This window comes from Aquarana catesbeiana, linkage group LG01, assembly GCF_042186555.1.
Source record: "Aquarana catesbeiana isolate 2022-GZ linkage group LG01, ASM4218655v1, whole genome shotgun sequence".
NCBI classification, from domain to species: Eukaryota; Metazoa; Chordata; class Amphibia; order Anura; family Ranidae; genus Aquarana; species Aquarana catesbeiana.
The window spans coordinates 869,116,963-869,134,686 of NC_133324.1; the positions used below are offsets into that span (position 1 = coordinate 869,116,963).

At 42.9% G+C, this 17,724-nt stretch overlaps 1 protein-coding gene across 8 annotated transcripts in view; it reads right to left on the reverse strand.

The window, feature by feature from the left end:
• CPEB2 (cytoplasmic polyadenylation element binding protein 2) overlaps positions 1–17,724 on the reverse strand; it is a 151,223-nt gene that overhangs the window by 112,577 nt on the left and 20,922 nt on the right. For 4 of the 8 annotated variants that reach the window (XM_073609913.1, XM_073609897.1, XM_073609905.1 and 1 more), the window contains exon 2: positions 12,357–12,452. The exons of the other annotated variants lie outside the window; for them this stretch is intronic. In XM_073609913.1, coding sequence (XP_073466014.1) covers positions 12,357–12,452 — 96 coding nt within the window. The remainder of the gene's footprint in view (positions 1–12,356; positions 12,453–17,724) is intronic. 8 annotated transcript variants of the gene reach the window in all.

Below are 17,724 nucleotides of genomic sequence, written 5' to 3' on the forward strand. Positions count from 1 at the left end.
ACAAGAGTCTGGTTAGTGTTGCTGCCATTGCAAAATTTCTACTAATGTTGGTTGCATAACAGTCCCTGCCATTCCAAAGTACTAATCTGAACAAGCTGGCTTAATGTGGTGGTGGTACTTGGGTATACGTTGATGCTTACAAACATATTATTACAGATATATATATATAGATATATATATTTTGTACATTCTAATCATATGGCATATTCCCTGAACAAAAAATTTCCACATTGAGGGATATGTCATACGTGCATTAGCATATACCCAAGTACAGATGCATACGGTCATTCACTTAACCAGCTGTACGTACCATCCACAGCACCCCAGGGAAAAAACACTGGGTTTTTACTCTAGAGCAGGGATATGCAATTAGTGGACCTCCATCTGTTGCAGAACTACAAGTCCCATGAGGCATAGCAAGACTCTGACAGCCACAAGCATGACACTCAGAGGCAGAGGCATGATGGGCCTTGTAGTTTTGCAACAGCTGGAGGTCTGCTAATTGCATATCCCTGCTCTAGAGCATATTTTAAACCTCAAACCATGCATGTCCATGAGGCCTACATATCGTAGAGTAGAAAAAAAAAAGCCAAGTTTTGGTGTTAACAGTAATTAGGACAAGCAACCCAATCACACCAAGTAGTATTATATTTAGCAGGACATACTCAAGCTTCAAAAGGTGATCCTATAAAGAAGGATCACCTTATTCACTAAACTAATCCAGTATATTTAGGGCCTCAATGCACATCCAATTTAACTCTTGTATTCTAGATAAATGATTGTTAGTCTTACAAGTGTTTTTTTGGCTGTACCATACTCTGCAGTTCCCCAAAAATACTAAAACATCACAATTCTGGTTTATATACGTTAGACATAAGAAAGGTGTGGGAAATATAATTCAGTATCCTGCGATCAAAATGTTCTGACATTAGGACAATCCCAGGCCATATGCAGAAAATCTCCATCTGATTGGCATTGACGACAGATCGAGGTGTGCCTGAGATATTAAGGTCTTCGTGTTTTTAGTTCTCTTGGGACACACAGAACAAGCTCTGCATGTGGCAATTTCCCTTGGGAAAATCTATTCCTTTTGTTTTAAAATCTCAAAAGAAAAGAGGAACAGTAGAAATAAAAACATTGATTTTATAGCAAATATTGTCAACATCTGGGACACAATGCTCGAGCGTTCTTGATAATCAGGGGCAGCAGGAAAATTATGGAAAACCTTAAACAGATGACAGTCTACTAGTCCAACCTTTGCAGCAACATTGGGGGATGATATAATGTCTATGGGGCAACAGCAGGAACCATCGGTAGCCAAGGCCGTTCGCTCAAAATAAGGGAAGCAGATGAGTGTCTGGACATCGTTATGCATGTCTATGAGCGGTGGTCGAAACATTTGTTAACGCTTCGTAGCATCAAATCACCTGTTGATGGCTATGCCCAAATATAAACACGTGAAACAGCTGTTATTTCGCTCCTGTGACAGTTGGGACCATAAGCATTACAGACAGTAGATGCCAACCCACACCAAATCACATTTAGTTTGCTGAAGTACTGTGCATCACAAATAGTGTATTTTTTTAAATGGAGACTACTTGTTCTTGCCTTGTTACAACTCCTACAGTCACTCCCTATCTACACATGGACTGCATGTCATTTCTCAGAGGATTTTCCTAATACAGATAACAGTAGACCATGTCTGTGTAATAAATGTTGAAAAGATCACTTGTCTCAATCCGAAGCCTTTGTGACGGGGATAATGTAGGAGTACAATTGGAAGACAGGGGCACCCTACTGCAGAATGTGCCCAAATAGGGATCTTCATGGCAGGAACACCAGGTAATACTTTAATAAAAAAAAAAAATAAAAAAAGAAGAGCATAATTTAATTATTTAAAGACCTTGGAAATTAACATGTTAATGCTCATATAAGATTTAGGGGTTGTGGGCTAATGCTGGATTCATACTTCTACGGTTTCCACTGCAATTAAACTCAAAAATGCATGTTAAAGTGTCACTAAACACACATCATAAAAAAAAAAAAACAAAAAAAAAAAACCACACTATCAAATGGTGTATTGCATATTGTCCATACTCAGTCACTGAGATTCGTTTTCTGCAAAAAAACCTGGTTCACCCCGTTGCTCTCTCTGTCTGTTCATGTCCCTATTTCAGCTAGGGATTTTGCACAGCCGCTATGACAACTCTGCACATGCTCAGTTTTCAGTGAGTTTCTATGCTGAACATTTCCTCCAGATCATATCTGAGAAGCCCATGTGACTATAGAGTCACACATGTGGGTGTATACACAGTGGTAAGCATGAGTGGCGTGACGCAGCCTGTGACTGGCAGAAATCCACCCACACCATGTTATTGTCGTGAAATAAAGATTTAATTTCAAACGTCGTATTTTTCGTTCCATAAGACGCACATTTTTCCCCTCAAAAAATGGCGAAATGTCTGTCTTATGGAGCGAATATTGACCAGGCCTACCCCCCCCCTCCATTTGCCGCCACGTTAGAATACCGTCACCAAACTACCCCCCTGTGTTGTCCTCTCCAAGCACTCCATTAGCATCTGCTCTGTCCTGCGGCACAGTGAGAGACGTCATCGTGAGTCACCGCACCTGCCCGGTGTGGTGTCACTGTGGTGAGATCCACAACAGCCCCTGGTTTTCCACATCCATCTCCGGGACGGCGCATGGCTTACCCCACCCTATCCATGCACTGTCTCTGGATCTACCGCACCACCACTTACAATGGTAACAATGACAGGCATAAAGACACATCCAAGAGCTTTCCATCTGAGGACAGGCATGGTCACACAGCCACTGGGACTTGTGGATAGAGACTGGCTCACTGGGTTGGCAGATCCTATGCAAGTTTACCACACCGATTATTCAATAAACTACCTTTTTTACATGGAACTTTTAGAGGCGGTTATCCATTACGCAATCTGCAAGACTGTAATTTTTTCCCCATATCTACACAGACCATTTGGTTCAGAATATTTTTTTTTCTTGTTTTCCTCCTCTAAAATCTAGGTGCGTCCTATGGTCAGGTGCTTCTTATGGAGCGAAAAATATATTTATATGACAATTTAAAACAATTTAATATTTTTATTTATTTTTCTCTGTATTCCAAATTAGTTTTTATTTTTTAAACATGTGACCAGTAGCAGAGGACTAGAAGTTCCTCCTGCTTATATTTCCCTGCAGACAGGCTGGGAAAGAGCTGGGTCATGTGACAGCTGTATATTGATTAGGAAAAAGTGATTTTTTTTTTTTTAAATTAAAATAATGACAGTGCCATCATCCACATACAGAAAATAGAAGGTACAATTTAAATTAAACAGTGTGTGTTTAGTATCAGTTTAAATCATGTTGGAAATCAGTTTGCACTACACATCATTGAACCTGATAGTGTTTCTATGACCTTAATGTAAAATGAATATGTAAACCCAAGTACTACAGAGGATTTGCAATCTTCAGAAATGCTCAATGCATTGCATTTTTTAACTGCAACGTTCTCACTTGCTGAGGATGCCGAATAAGTAGTAGGAAGAATCCTCCACAAAAAAAAAAAAAAAAAAAAAAAAACACACCTTACACAATAACATTTTGCTATACAATAGAATCAAATCGTCCACAAACTGAGCAGAAGAAGAAGAAACTGACAGACCCATAGTGTACCAACTCTAAAGGCAATTAGGAGGTCTCCTGAGGAGCTATATCCAATATCCGGCACTATTTTTGGTTGATACCAGATATTCCAACGACTTTAGCCTAAGGTCAGAGTTTAGTCTAAAGGTGTAAGCACTATCCAGTTTCCCTCAGGGTGTCATCTCCATCTTCAGACTGCAGTCGCAGGTCACTCGGATAATATATACAAAAAACACAATGTTAATTTGCAGCATGCCCAATTTACTTCCTTTAAAGCTCAACTCCAGGCAGGACCCATTTGAAAAGGTATTTTTCTTTGTAAATGCAGTTGTACTCCCACTCAGAAATCCATGCTGCAGGGATTCCAAAAAAGGGCTATGCCAGCCTTATATCAAGAACGGGAGCCACTAGGCCTGCTATTCCCCCAGCCGCTGGTCTCGTGACTTCTGTTTATTCAGCTTGCTGTAGTGGGAAGACTCAGCAACTAATGCCGCATACACACGGTCTGACTTTTCAGCTACAAAAGTCCGATGGACGCCGACGGACTAAAGCTGGCTGACAATCCGATCGTGTGTGGGCTTCCCCAGACTTCCAGCAGACTTTTCCAGCCTCAAATCTGACGGACTTTAGATTTGAATCATGCTTCAAATTTTTACGTCGTAACTACGCCGGACACAGAAATCCGCTCGTCTGTGTGCTAGTCCGACGGTCAAAAACCCACGCTAGGGCAGCTACTGGCCATCAACTTCCTTATTTTAGTCCGGTGTACGTCATCACGTACGAATGTGTCAGACTTTTGTGTGATCGTATGTAGGCAAGTCCGCTCGTAAGAAAGTCTGCCGAAAGTCTGTCGGACAGGCTGTCGGACTTTTGTAGACGAAAAGTCCGACCGTGTATACGCGGCATAAGACTCCCAAGTCTGACCGGTGCACTCAGATCTACAACTACAATTCCCACTGCATGATAGGACGCATGCACCTTTACCGATTAGGATTACGATGCCGCCTTCAGTTGGCATGGACTCATGTCGTCATACAATGTAAAAAAAAAAAACAAAAAAAAAACGTACATTTCCATTAAATGATGAAATGTCGTAAAAAATGTTAGGCTTTAAAGTTTACATGCACTTATTGAGCAAGTTAACTTGTATCTCGGAGTTCAGCATAGCTTTAGGTGGCACTCTGCTAAATACAAAGTTAATGTTTTACCTGCCAACGAAGTTGCTGTGCAGCCAGACTTATTTGCACTCCTTTTCTAAAATGTGCAGCCAGGTGGATGACCTGCTTTTTTCCTGGTTTAGTAATCTAACTTCCTGTACCCCTTCTCTACCTTCAGGTCCACCACACAAGGTGTGAGGGTAGACACTGGATTTTAGAGGATCTAGAGGTGACTAGTACCAGAGAAGAATCTAGCTTTTTTTTTTTTTTTGCCTCATGGACTTATAATTGGGAGTGCCTGAAAAATGTGCATAAACACGGTTACCATTAAAAAACAGGCTCCCATTAACGTCTATGGGCCATGAACTATTCTGCCCCAAAATAAGCTCACATACTTTTTCAAGTTTCATGAACCAGAAGACTCAGCGCTAATGTGTGAAGTATTCCATTCAGAATAATGGGATTTTTTAACTTGAGCGCTGTCACCCTTTGGAAACCGAGCAACAAAACGCTCAAGTGTGAATGGAGCCTTAGCCTGTTCAATAGCCAATGAATTAGCACCATCTACTCTCTTCAACGAGCAGGCAGATGACCAAAGCATAGTAGTGATATTGCTGACCAGCGGGGCTATGTGCATCATAAAGGCTGGAGAAAATGTGAAATTATTTGGTAGGTAAAGCAGGAAATGTGCATTTCAACCTTACATTAAGAGATCTGCATTGGTCAAAATCCGTGTACCATATATTGCTCAGTACTGCACCATCTTCCTGCAGTGCTAGAAAAAAAAAAAAAAAAAAAGTCATGCTCCTCAAAGCTACCTGGATATAGGTGAAAACTGAGTTAAAGTGTAAGTGGAGCCATATATGGATACATATTCGACCGGTTCAACAGGGACTCGATTGCATGGGCAAGTTGGTTATACATAAGTCGATCAATCAACTTGTGTACAGCCTGTCAGATTTTTCCTGAACCATCAGTCCCGTCGGGTATAGCAGGCAGCACTGATCAGTGTATTGTGATGGTGGGGAAGGGTCCCCGCTCCCCGCCAATAAAAACACAGCATCACAGTGGGAGGATTCCCCTTATACATACATTGGAGGTGGATGGGGGAATCCTCCTGCTGGGATATTGTATTTTTTATGGCAGGGAGCCTTCCCCACATCACAATACACTGTCAGTCAATCAATCCCGCTGGTTCTTTTTTTTTTTTTTCATTCAACCAGCCTGTATGGCCAGCCTAGGGAGTCAAGGAAAAAAAAAATATTGCGTAGAAAACAGATGCTTTTTAGAAATTTGTAGTGTGCATGTCACGTATGAGCTGTCAAACTAATCCCAGCAGACTACACTAAAAGCAGATTACCGATAACAGAACAATAGTATACTGAGAATACTGCACATTTTAATTTACAGAAGACCCTATTAAAGAAAAGAAAAAAAAACAATATGTGAAGGTAATGTAATCCAGCATACAGGATAGAAATATGAAAGCTGCAAATGCCAACTTATTTTTAAAGGTAGTCATTAAACTGATTGTAAAGGCAGAAGGTTTTTTTCTTTTAATGCATTCTATGCATCAAGGTAAAAAGGCGTCTGTGTGCAGCAGCCTCCTCTCAACAGCCCCAATACTTACCTGAGCCCCATTTCTATTCAGCGATGTTGCAGGAGAGACTCGGCTGTCCTCTCCCTCCTCATTGGCTGAGACAGTAGCGCAGTGCCAATGGCTCCCACTGCTGTCAAAGTCAGTGAGCCAATGAGGAGAGAAAGGGGGCGGCTCCATGTCTGAATTGACACACTGAGCTGCAGCTCGGGTGCCCCCCATAGCAAGCTGCTTGCTGTGGGGGCACTCAGCAGGAGAGAGGAGCACCGAAGATGGACCCGAGAAGAGGAGGATTGGGGCTGCTCTGTGCAAATCCACTGCACTACTAAACATTTTTACCTTCATTTATTCTCTGCATTAAAGCGGAACTGTATCTAAGCACCACAAACTGAAAACGCTATTTCATTTTTTTTTTTTTTTTTCACATTCAAAACTCACCCACCCATGTCTCAATGCTTTATTTTGTTGAGCAATCACAACAACCATCCCCCTAGCATGTGCAGCAGTGACCATCTAGAGCAGTAGTTTCCAAACTGCGGCCTTTTGCTTTTACTCGGCCATTGGGGCACAATTCTTCTCACTGACGCCAATCATGGGGCACGATTCTTCCCACTGACGCCAATCACGGGGCACAATTCTTCCCACTGACGCCAATCACGGGGCACAATTCTTCCCACTGACGCCAATCACGGGGCACAATTCTTCCCACTGACGCCAATCACGGGGCACAATTCTTCCCACTGACGCCAATCACGGGGCACAATTCTTCCCACTGACGCCAATCACGGGGCACAATTCTTCCCACTGACGCCAATCACGGGGCACAATTCTTCCCACTGACGCCAATCACGGGGCACAATTCTTCCCACTGACGCCAATCACGGGGCACAATTCTTCCCACTGACGCCAATCACGGGGCACAATTCTTCCCACTGACGCCAATCACGGGGCACAATTCTTCCCACTGACGCCAATCACGGGGCACAATTCTTCCCACTGACGCCAATGATGGGGCACGATTCCTCCCACTGACGCCAATGATGGGGCACGATTCCTCCCACTGACACCAATGATGGGGCACGGTTCCTCCCGCTGACGCCAATGATGGGGCACGGTTCCTCCCGCTGACGCCAATGATGGGGCACGATTCCTCCCGCTGACGCCAACGATGGGGCACGATTCCTCCCGCTGACGCCAACGATGGGGCACGATTCCTCCAGCTGACGCCAACGATGGGGCACGATTCCTCCAGCTGACGCCAACGATGGGGCACGATTCCTCCAACTGACACCAACGATGGGGCACGATTCCTCCCGCTGACGGGGCACGATTCCTCCCACTGATGCCAATGATGGGGCACAATTTCTTCCACTGAAACAAACTAGGAGGCATTATTCCCCCCCCCCCACTGACGTCTGGATCTTTTCTACCCCCAATAGCTACAGTCCAGCCCCCTTAAAGTCTGAAGGACAGTAAACTGGCCCTTTGTTTAGAAAGTTTGAAGACCCCTGATCTAGAGTAAGAGCAGATCATTCATGTAGCATTTACTTCCTGAAATTCATCTGCCCTTAGCCCAGGCAGGAAGGTGTCCTTAGTTGAGAAAGCCCCTTTTCCAGATATAAATAAAAAAAAAAAAAAAGAAAGAAAAAATGCCCATCAACACTTCTGGGATGTATGACATAATTTTGGCCTAGGCCAGAAACCAGGAAGCAACTGAAGAAATGTAAAAGCCAAAAGTTTAACAAAAAGTAAATATACCTTCCCATCCAGTTACTGTTGCTAGCAGCATAATGCCTCATGCACATTGGATGTTAAAATAACGTTCTAAAAACACCAGTAGCTTTGCAGTGAGTTTTACAATGTTTAATGTTTTTGCAATAGCGGTTTTTAGCTTTTTTTTTTTTTATTTCTTTTTTTTCCCAAATGGATCAAAAACATTAAAAGACGCTGGTGAGCCGCATTGATCAGCATTTGACGTTAGAGCGTTTTTATAGCTGAAGAACTCCTCTCAGAACCCACTAGTTTTGTTTTTTTTTAAAGCCAAAAAACACCCCAGCCAAAAACTGCTGATAACAGCGTATGTGTGCATGGACACATAGGATAACATGATGGGGAGTTTATTGACTGTAGCCAAAAGCCAAAAACAGCTGCTGTAAAAACGTCCAAAAACGTCCAGTGTGCATGAGGCTAAGGATTAAAAATAATTAAAAAGTTAAAATTGACAAAGCCTCACTACCTGTCCCACATCCCTATTCCTAATCACTTACCTGGCTCCTGTCACCACTCCAGTGCTTTCTTCTGTCTCCAGCACCACTCCCTGCTTTAATAGAACCCTGCTGCCGTCAATTACCTCCTGTGAGGTAGCAGCGGGGCGTGGAGTGGTTTACCGACACTGTTTATGTCTTTGGACCCAGAGCCCTTATAGGACGCCGGGCGCACGGATTGCAATGCGGAGGGGGTGTTTTTTTTTTGAAGTACCTGATTAGAGCCAGAGGCTCTAATAGGCTTCAAAATAGGGTGGGCTCAGGGCGCAGAGCATTGCGCTACGAGCCCACCCAGGTCTGACACTAGCGAATGAATATTCACTATCCTTCCTCATTCTCCTCCCAGCCAATAAGGAAGCCCCCATTGGCCAGGGAGTCTAAGGACTCCTCCCGCTGATGCCAATGATGGGGCACGATTCCTCCCGCTGACGCCAATGATGGGGCACGATTCCTCCCGCTGACGCCAACGATGGGGCACGATTCCTCCCGCTGACGCCAACGATGGGGCACGATTCCTCCCACTGACGCCAACGATGGGGCACGATTCCTCCCACTGACGCCAACGATGGGGCACGATTCCTCCCACTGACGTCAATGATGGGGCACGATTTCTTCCACTGAAACAAACTAGGAGGCTAAGGACTCCCTGGCCAATCCTGTCTCAGGACTCACTTCCTGTATCTATTCGGCCGGAAGGAGACTGGGTCCTGCGTGTTCGCTGGAGCGGCCCGGCCCTTCCTTCTCAAGGTAAGGCAGCCACTCAGGTGGGGGGGAGGTTGTTACATGTTTGCCGCCTGTGTCTTCCACGAGGGGCGGGTGCTGTTTTGGATGGGGGGGGCGAGTGCTGTTTTGGATGAGGGGGTAGGGGGTGCTGTTTTGGATGAGGGGGGGTGGGGGGTGCTGTTTTGGATGGGGGGAGTGGGGGGTGCTGTTTTGGATGGGGGGGGTGAGGGGTGCTGTTTTGGATGGGGGGGGGTGAGGGGTGCTGTTTTGGATGGGGGGGTGGGGGGTGCTGTTTTGGATGACCCCAAGACATAAAAGGTGCACTCACACTGGTAGTTTTAACCAATCCCAGGTAAAGTTCACCTTCTTGGTCCAGTTCATTTTTGTAGTGCGAGGGTTCTGAACCGTGACCAGGACCTGTTGGAAGATGTGATCCTGGGCACAGTTCACTTCAGTGCATATTGTACCATAGCACAGAAACATTGTGGTCTGGTTAACAGAGCTGATAATGTTAAGTGTGCCCAGGAACATTTGCCCAGTGTTAGTGCAGACCAGTAGTGGATTGGGGAGAGAGAGACACAATCGAACTTCGTCACGGTTTCGTTTAACTAGTACCCTAGATCAGTGCTTTTTAACCTTTTTTCAGTCAAGGCACCCTTTAAAATCTTGCACAAATCTCGAAGCACCCCAATTTAAAAACCACAGTGACTCCAGTGCTGATGTAGAGGGGTAGGCTTGATCCATCCCCTGGATTGTTCACAATTTATAGGCATTTTACCAAGGCACCCCTGAAGAAACCTGAAGGCACCCCCATTCGAAAAAGGCAGCCCTAGATCAAGATATACAACACCTTTCACAAAATCATATCAATAAGTGGCACACTCTGGGCTCAGACTGTCCCAAAAGGAAAATATAAAAAGCAACCCTTCAACCTTCACCAACACGCCATTATCAAGCTTGTGTGGGGCTGCCAAAGATTAAGATGCAGAGAAAGTTAACCTCTCTGGCTTTGCATGGGAAATATTTGAAGCCTGACCCAAGTTTTTTTTGAATGCTGGAGACAAATGTCTGACACAGAAGGGGAGCACGATTAGTTTACAACAGTAACTAAAATTAATGTGGAGGATTAAAAGATCAGCAGCTTTTTTCACGGCCGCCCAGATGCACCAGGATAATTTTTGCTAGCTGTAAAGACTCGGCCAAATGGATATATTAAAACCTAGAAGCAAGCCCGTCTATCCCGACAGCAGCTAGAAATAAGGAGCACATACTTACATAAAACATCACTGCCATGGTTTTTGGCCTCCAACACCAGCCAATGTTTTACTGATTGAGCCTTTGCTTTAGGTCAAATTCCCTTTTAAGGCAGCATATGCAGCTTATTAATTTTGAATGGGTTGCCAATGCACTTAAAATGGGACATGTAGCCATTTTTATAACAGCACACTGTAAGGCTAGGTTCACATCCATGCATGTCAGGAATGCACACAAAATAACATGCTTTCGCCAACACGCACAGAAACATACAGTCCTGTATCAGAGTTCCATGGTTTCTTAATCTTAAAGTGATACTAAAGTCTTATTTTTTTTTTTGCTTTAAAAAGTAACATGTTATACTTACCTGCTCTGTATAGTGGTTTTGCACAGAGCAGCCCAGATCCTCCTCCTCTCGGGGGCCCTCTTCGATGCTCCTGGCCCCTCCCTCCCTGCTGAGTGCCCCACAGCTTGCCATGGGGGCACCCGAGCTGAGCCGCAGCTTCAAGTCCATTCAGATATGGAGCCGTGGCCCGGCCCCATCCCCTCTCTCCTGATTGGCTAACTGACAGCAGCAGAAGCCAATGGCACCACTGCTGTGTCTCAGTCAATCAGGAGGAAGAGTATCGGACAGTCGAGGCACTCGTGGACATCGCTGGCTAGAGAGGGGACTCATAAGTATTAGGGGGGCTGATGCACACAGAAGGTTTATCTTCATACATAGAATGCATGAAGATAAAAAACCTTCTGACTTTACAACCACTTTAAGTAAAGGTTTCCTTCCATACTCTAAAGACATGCTGGTAGGTTAATTGGCCCTAGTATGTGTATATATGAACGTGTTAGGGACCTTAGGATTGCGCCTTGAGGGCAAGGACTGATGTGAATATACATGTGTGTAAAGTGCTGCGTAAACTGATGGCACTATATAAAGTACCTGTAATAAATAAAATTATACCTACTTACTCATTCACATGCATTTTTGCGCACACCACACCGTATGGTGACATAGCACCAAGTGGTTTGGCGAGGCGTTTTAGAAAAAAAAGAGTAAGGGGCTTCTTTTCTGCATTTATTGTGCATAGGCAACCCATTGGCATGAATAGGCTGCCCTACATGCAAAGCGCATAAATGCACCCACACATAGTCACGGCTGTATGTGTGAACCAAGCTTAAGGCACAGGTGGTTCACTGCATTGATGGTGCCGCCACCCATCGCACGGTTTCATGTGTTTCTCTAACATAGGTTAATGCACAACTATAATAGCTGGCAAAGTGCCCGTACTGCAGCGGAGCACAATGCACATGCAAAACTAATGGGCTGCCATAGTGCAACCTACCTGAATGCCCAAAATACCATGTTAATGTGCATGCAGTAAAGAATTGCAGCATCCCACAAAGATGTGAACGGGGGGCTCTGTGCTGCTTCCAATAATCTCAGGCTGCATTTAACAGTAGCCATAAAAAAAGAAAGAAATATGTTGCACAAAACCACTTTGTGCGGTTTGCAGCCAGAGCCTCTAATCATAGAAGCAGCACCGATGGAGCGTACAGGATGTCTGAAAAAGTGCAATAATATACAGCGATTAATAATTTTTTTTTTTTTTTTTTTTTTTTTTTTTACAGAAAACTCCGGCCAATCTCTAAGACAATTCAATGCATATTTATTGGCATCATAACAAATTGCTAGTGACTTACATTTTGTGGTGGATTTATGTGTCCTGTACGACAATGGCCTTTTACGATCATTTGCGCTTTGAACGGAAGCGGATATCCTTTACACTGTAAACCGCCCTGTAAACGATCATTTGTATTGATTACATTTCTTGGAAACGAATGACTGCAGAGAATAAATTTTCAACAAGTTCGACAATCAATTTGACTAATATCTCTATTTTCTATTGATCACCAGCAAATGTTTTTCTGTACCTCGAAAATCGCAATCATTAATCAGCTCGCCAAAATTCTCATCATATCACTGACAAATCTTCTGAAAAATCAACCAGTATATGGCGGATCGAAATCCTGATTAGTTGCTGTGGATTACTGAATTTTTTACAATGTCACTACACATTAAAATAATCCTGTCATCTAAGGTAACCTTACCCACATAGAAATTAGTGGACATTTGTGCCACAGCGCAGCCCATTGCTCTGGAGCAAACTACTCATTTTTTGGGATAATGTAGGAAGAATCTTCGGTTTCTGTTGCAGTCTGTGCCACGTGAAGACTATGCAGGTGCGATAGAGTGTGCGCGTGTTTCCGCATGTCACATTTCGGGCAGCCCTTTGATTATGAGTTTCCCTACGTGCAAAAAAATGCACTAAATGGGTGCATGTTCCTTCTGAAGAAAATAGTTACAATGTTTCTCTGTATCTCTGCCTAAGATGTTGTGATTAACTTGGCAGGCTGCCTGTTTTTTTTTTTTTTTTTTATGACAGCTGTCAGCAGTGAGCACTGAATCGATGAAATGCTGTTTTAAGATGAGGGGGGCTAGATTCGCGATCTTGATTCTTTAACGATCATGCAGCTCTACTTGCCTGCCAGCAATGTTTTTGGTTAACGTATACTGAGCCGCACATGCACAACGCAGTTTACAATCCCGGCATCTGCTGGTATGAATAAACTCCTGTGCGCATGCATGGAAATATGACTGGACCCGGAAGATAACAGGGCAAAGAGGTAAGCAGCAGCAGGGGTACAACATGGGACATACCGCCCATCACAATACTGAAGTGTGGTGGCTTTGGCAGGCAAGTCTGCCATAATGTGCAAAGCTTGCATATTATGGCAAAAACCTGGGCACCAGCAATGGAGTGCAATTCCACGTTAAATTGAAACTGAACTCAAAAAGTGAAGATATGCCATCTTATATGGAATATCTAGGAAAAAAAAAGTTAATTATGCCCAAGAAACACCCAAAAAAAAAATAAAACTCCACCCCAATTACTTAGTCTGGAAGTGCAGTTCTGTGGTCTAGAGATACATGATACAGTTTCCAAAATAGAGACACAACCATATACAAATAGGCTGACATTAAATGCAAACATACATATGGACATATGAAATACATATGGTGATCATACATATAATTATATACACACACACACACAAATGGATGTATTCTGGATATGGAGAATAAAAGCTGAACTGTCTTGGCATCCCATAAAATTGGAAATATAAATATAAAATATTATAAATATTTTGTGAATCGCGTTCACTCATCAGGAGTATGGATGCAAAAATTCACTGCAAGTACAAAAAAAGCAAGTATATAAAAACAGTATGCCCTACAAAAAAAAAAAAAGGGGTGGGGGGAATCCACCCATCACCATTTACCACGCCCTTTTCATTTTACATTATTTCACATATAAATTAATTATTACACAATTTTTTCCAGAGTGATGCAGTTCGTTGTGAACACATCATCCATCCTCTTATGGATTGCACTGTGATAACCTGGCCTGCTATTTGGCGGTTCCCTTGATCTGGTTTGGGTTTTTCTTGCCTCAGTGCTGGACCCGCTACTATGCTTGGGACCCCTTCTTTCATTCCTTAATCCCCACTTGAGTCAATATATTTCCTCGAGCTGATTTGTAATAATCAGATTTTAGATTTTTTTAGAGAATTTTTTTTTTTTTTTAAATGTTCCCCCCCCCCCCCTTTTTTGGAAGGGCATACTGTATTCATATACTCAATTTTTCTGTACTTGTTGAATTTTTGCATCCATACTCCTGATGAGTGACCGTGATTCACAAAACACGTACAGTTCTTATTTTATGGGTTGCCAAGACAGTTCGGCTTTTATTCTCCATATCCAGCATGCATCCATTTGTGTGTAAATATATTATCATGTATGATCACCGTATGCATTGCCCATTTGGTATATTTGTATTTCATGTCAGTCTATTTGTATATGGCTGTGTCTATATTTTGGAGAATGCATCATGTATCTCTAGACCACAAAACTGCATTTGATCAAAAATGAGAAATATATATATATATATATATATATATATATATATATATATATATATATATATATATATATATATATATATATACACACACACACACACACACACACACACATATACCTACACACACATCCATACATACACTCTTTTTCCTCCTCGGTTATTTAACACAATAGTGAGACTATGGAGGAACAAGAATGTGAAAATATTAAAGTCACATCCAGTAGAATAGTTAAAGGGGTTGTAAAGGCAGAAGGTTTTCTTATCTTTATGCATCAAGCTAAAAAAGCCTTCTGTTTGCTTCAGCCCCCCTAACACTTACCTGGGGTTCCCCTCTGTCCAGCGATGTCCATGAGTGTCTCAGCCATCCGAGATTCTCCCGGATTGGCTGAGATACAGCAGTGGCACCATTGGGTGCTGCTGCTGTCAAAGTCAGCTAGCCAATCAGTGGAGAGGGGGCGGGGTCGGGGTTCCGTGTCTGCATTGACACAGGCAGCTGTGACTCAGCTCGGGTGCCCCCATAGCAAGCTGCTTGCTGTGGGGGCACTGAACAGGAGGGAGGGGCCAGGAGCACAGAAGAGGGACCTGAGAAGAGGAAGATCTGGGCCACTCTGTGCAAATCCACTGCAACAAAGTATAACATGTTTTTTTTTTCCCTATAAAAATAACAAAGAAGACTTTACAATCACTTTAAGCTGGGTAAACACGAATAGAATTCTAACAGAAATTTGTATGGAACATTCAAATGTCTTTCAAAAGATTTTGTTTGCTTTTAACATTCGATTTTGGAATGAATGGACTTTACTGAACAAAAACACGATCAACTTTTAGAAATTTGTACATTAAAAAGAAATTTTCCATTCTGCTCCTCTGAATTTTCTCAACACTGCGCTCAAAAAGAAATGTTGATTTCACTACTAATGACTAGAAAAAAAAAAAAAGTTCCCATAATATTCTTACAATGAAAAATGTGAAACAAAAAGTTCTACTAGTGTATTCCCAGCTTTATATAGATCCAGAGCTGTAGTGTCCGCCAAGGGAATAAACATGCATCTCTGGTCAATACAAGATAAGTGGTAGTGGGAGTTACTTTGGTGGGGTCAGGAGTAGTCCAAGGAGCAGAACTAACAACAAAAAGACAATAGACAAAGTACAATAAAAACGTCTGGTGGGAACAGAAGTCTGAGCCCAGGGCTCATGTTAAAAAGCCAATTGCTTGCCAAAGCACTGCCCATCTATTGTAGATAAATGCATAGAAACCGGTTTAAAACTGAACAGAAGCAGAATAACAATCAACATGTGTTTTCGGTTAGGTTTTTATAAAAAATAAAAAAAATTTAAATTTAAAAGCGGAGTTCCACCCAGTTTTGAAAGGTGGTCTCAAACTTAAGACCACCCCTCATTTTTGGATAAACATTTTTTTTTCCCCCCTCTAAAAGTACCTTTTTCTGAAGTACCAAGTGTACCTCGGGTGCAGCCGGGCCGCGCGCAGAACATCATGTCCTCTTCTGCGGCAAGCCCCCCCCCGCTGTCTTCTGGGAGCTATGTGTATCCCAGAAGACAAGATGGCCATTGACAAAACCACTCGCGCATGCACAGTACGAAACCGGCTGTGAAGCCGCAAGGCTCCACTGCTGATTTCATTTAGTTAGAATGGCGGCGTCTGCACCTGACCCGATGGACGGATATGCCTCGGGGGAGCGACATCGCGGGCTCCCTGGACAGGTAAGTGTCCTTATTAAAATCAGCAGCTACAGTGTTTGTAGCTGCTGACTTTAAAAAAAATGTTTGTGTGTAGAACTCTGCTTTATTGTATTTTTAAAATGCAAGTAACAACAAATACCTACAAATGGAAGTGGTAGTCAGTCAGGTTGCCAGGGAGAAAGTCACTGTCAAATCAGAGGTTGGGGCAGAGAAGTGACTGAGGTGTCCTTTTATGAAAGTGCGGTAAAATACCGCTTTTCAGTTCTCAGGCATTCTCAGAGGAGATCGCTCTCCTCTGAGTGCCTGTTTATGAAAGTGTGTAGATCGCTTCTCATGTTGAGTTGAGGAGCGATCTACAAACGCCGGGAACTCCTGAGAATGGCTCCTCTCACTGTAATCTCGTGTGATGTAGCGGGATTACAGTATGAGGAACCATAAAATACAAAAGTTTAACACAAATCAGCACACATTATTCCCCAACATATTAATAAAATAATAAAGATAAATTCCCCCTACACAATATACATTAACCTAATTATAAAAAAAACATTGTTTTTATCAATATTTAAAGATCATACATGTCCCTATTTAAATGTGAATGGTGTATAGTAAATGAATGTAATGCACATATGTATTGCAGCTATACACCATTCATATAAATGCAAAATACATTTATAATCATTAAAAAAATAATTTTAATAAAGTATACAAATATAAATATTTATTAATAAATTAAAATAAAATATATTTCATTATAGATAAACATAAAAATTGATAAACTGGTGCGATGCGAGAACACTGCGAATCCACTGCGGGTTCCCGCATCGCACCGACTCGCATGTCAGTTCACACTGCCATATGCTAATCGCTGGGGAGTGTCAATACATTGTTAAGGACACCCCCAGATCAGCTTGCATATCGCACTGCGAACTGACAGTTCGGACATGAATCGGATCGCATATGTGTGAACACACATGCGATCCGATTCTGGTCCGAACAGAAAAAAGGGTCCTGTGCGTGTTTGCACCGAATGCGGTGCGATATCAGCCATACTATCTGTACAGCTGATATCGCACCGCACAGACATCACATGTAATGTGAATGGCAGTGTGCTGCAAATAACATGCGATGCCTGTGCGATGTCCGGCATCGCACAAGTGTGAACTGGGCCTAAAAGTTAACACCCCCAAATCAGTTCGCATATCGCAGTGCAATCTGCAAACTCGGACAGTAATCGAATCGCATGGGTGTGAACACACATGCAATCCGATTCTGCTGTGGACCAAAAAAAGGGTCCTGTAAGAGTTTGGTCCGAGGGCAATGCAAATTTAGCAATACTATCTGTATGGCTGAAATCGCATCGCACAGAGATCGGATGTGATTTT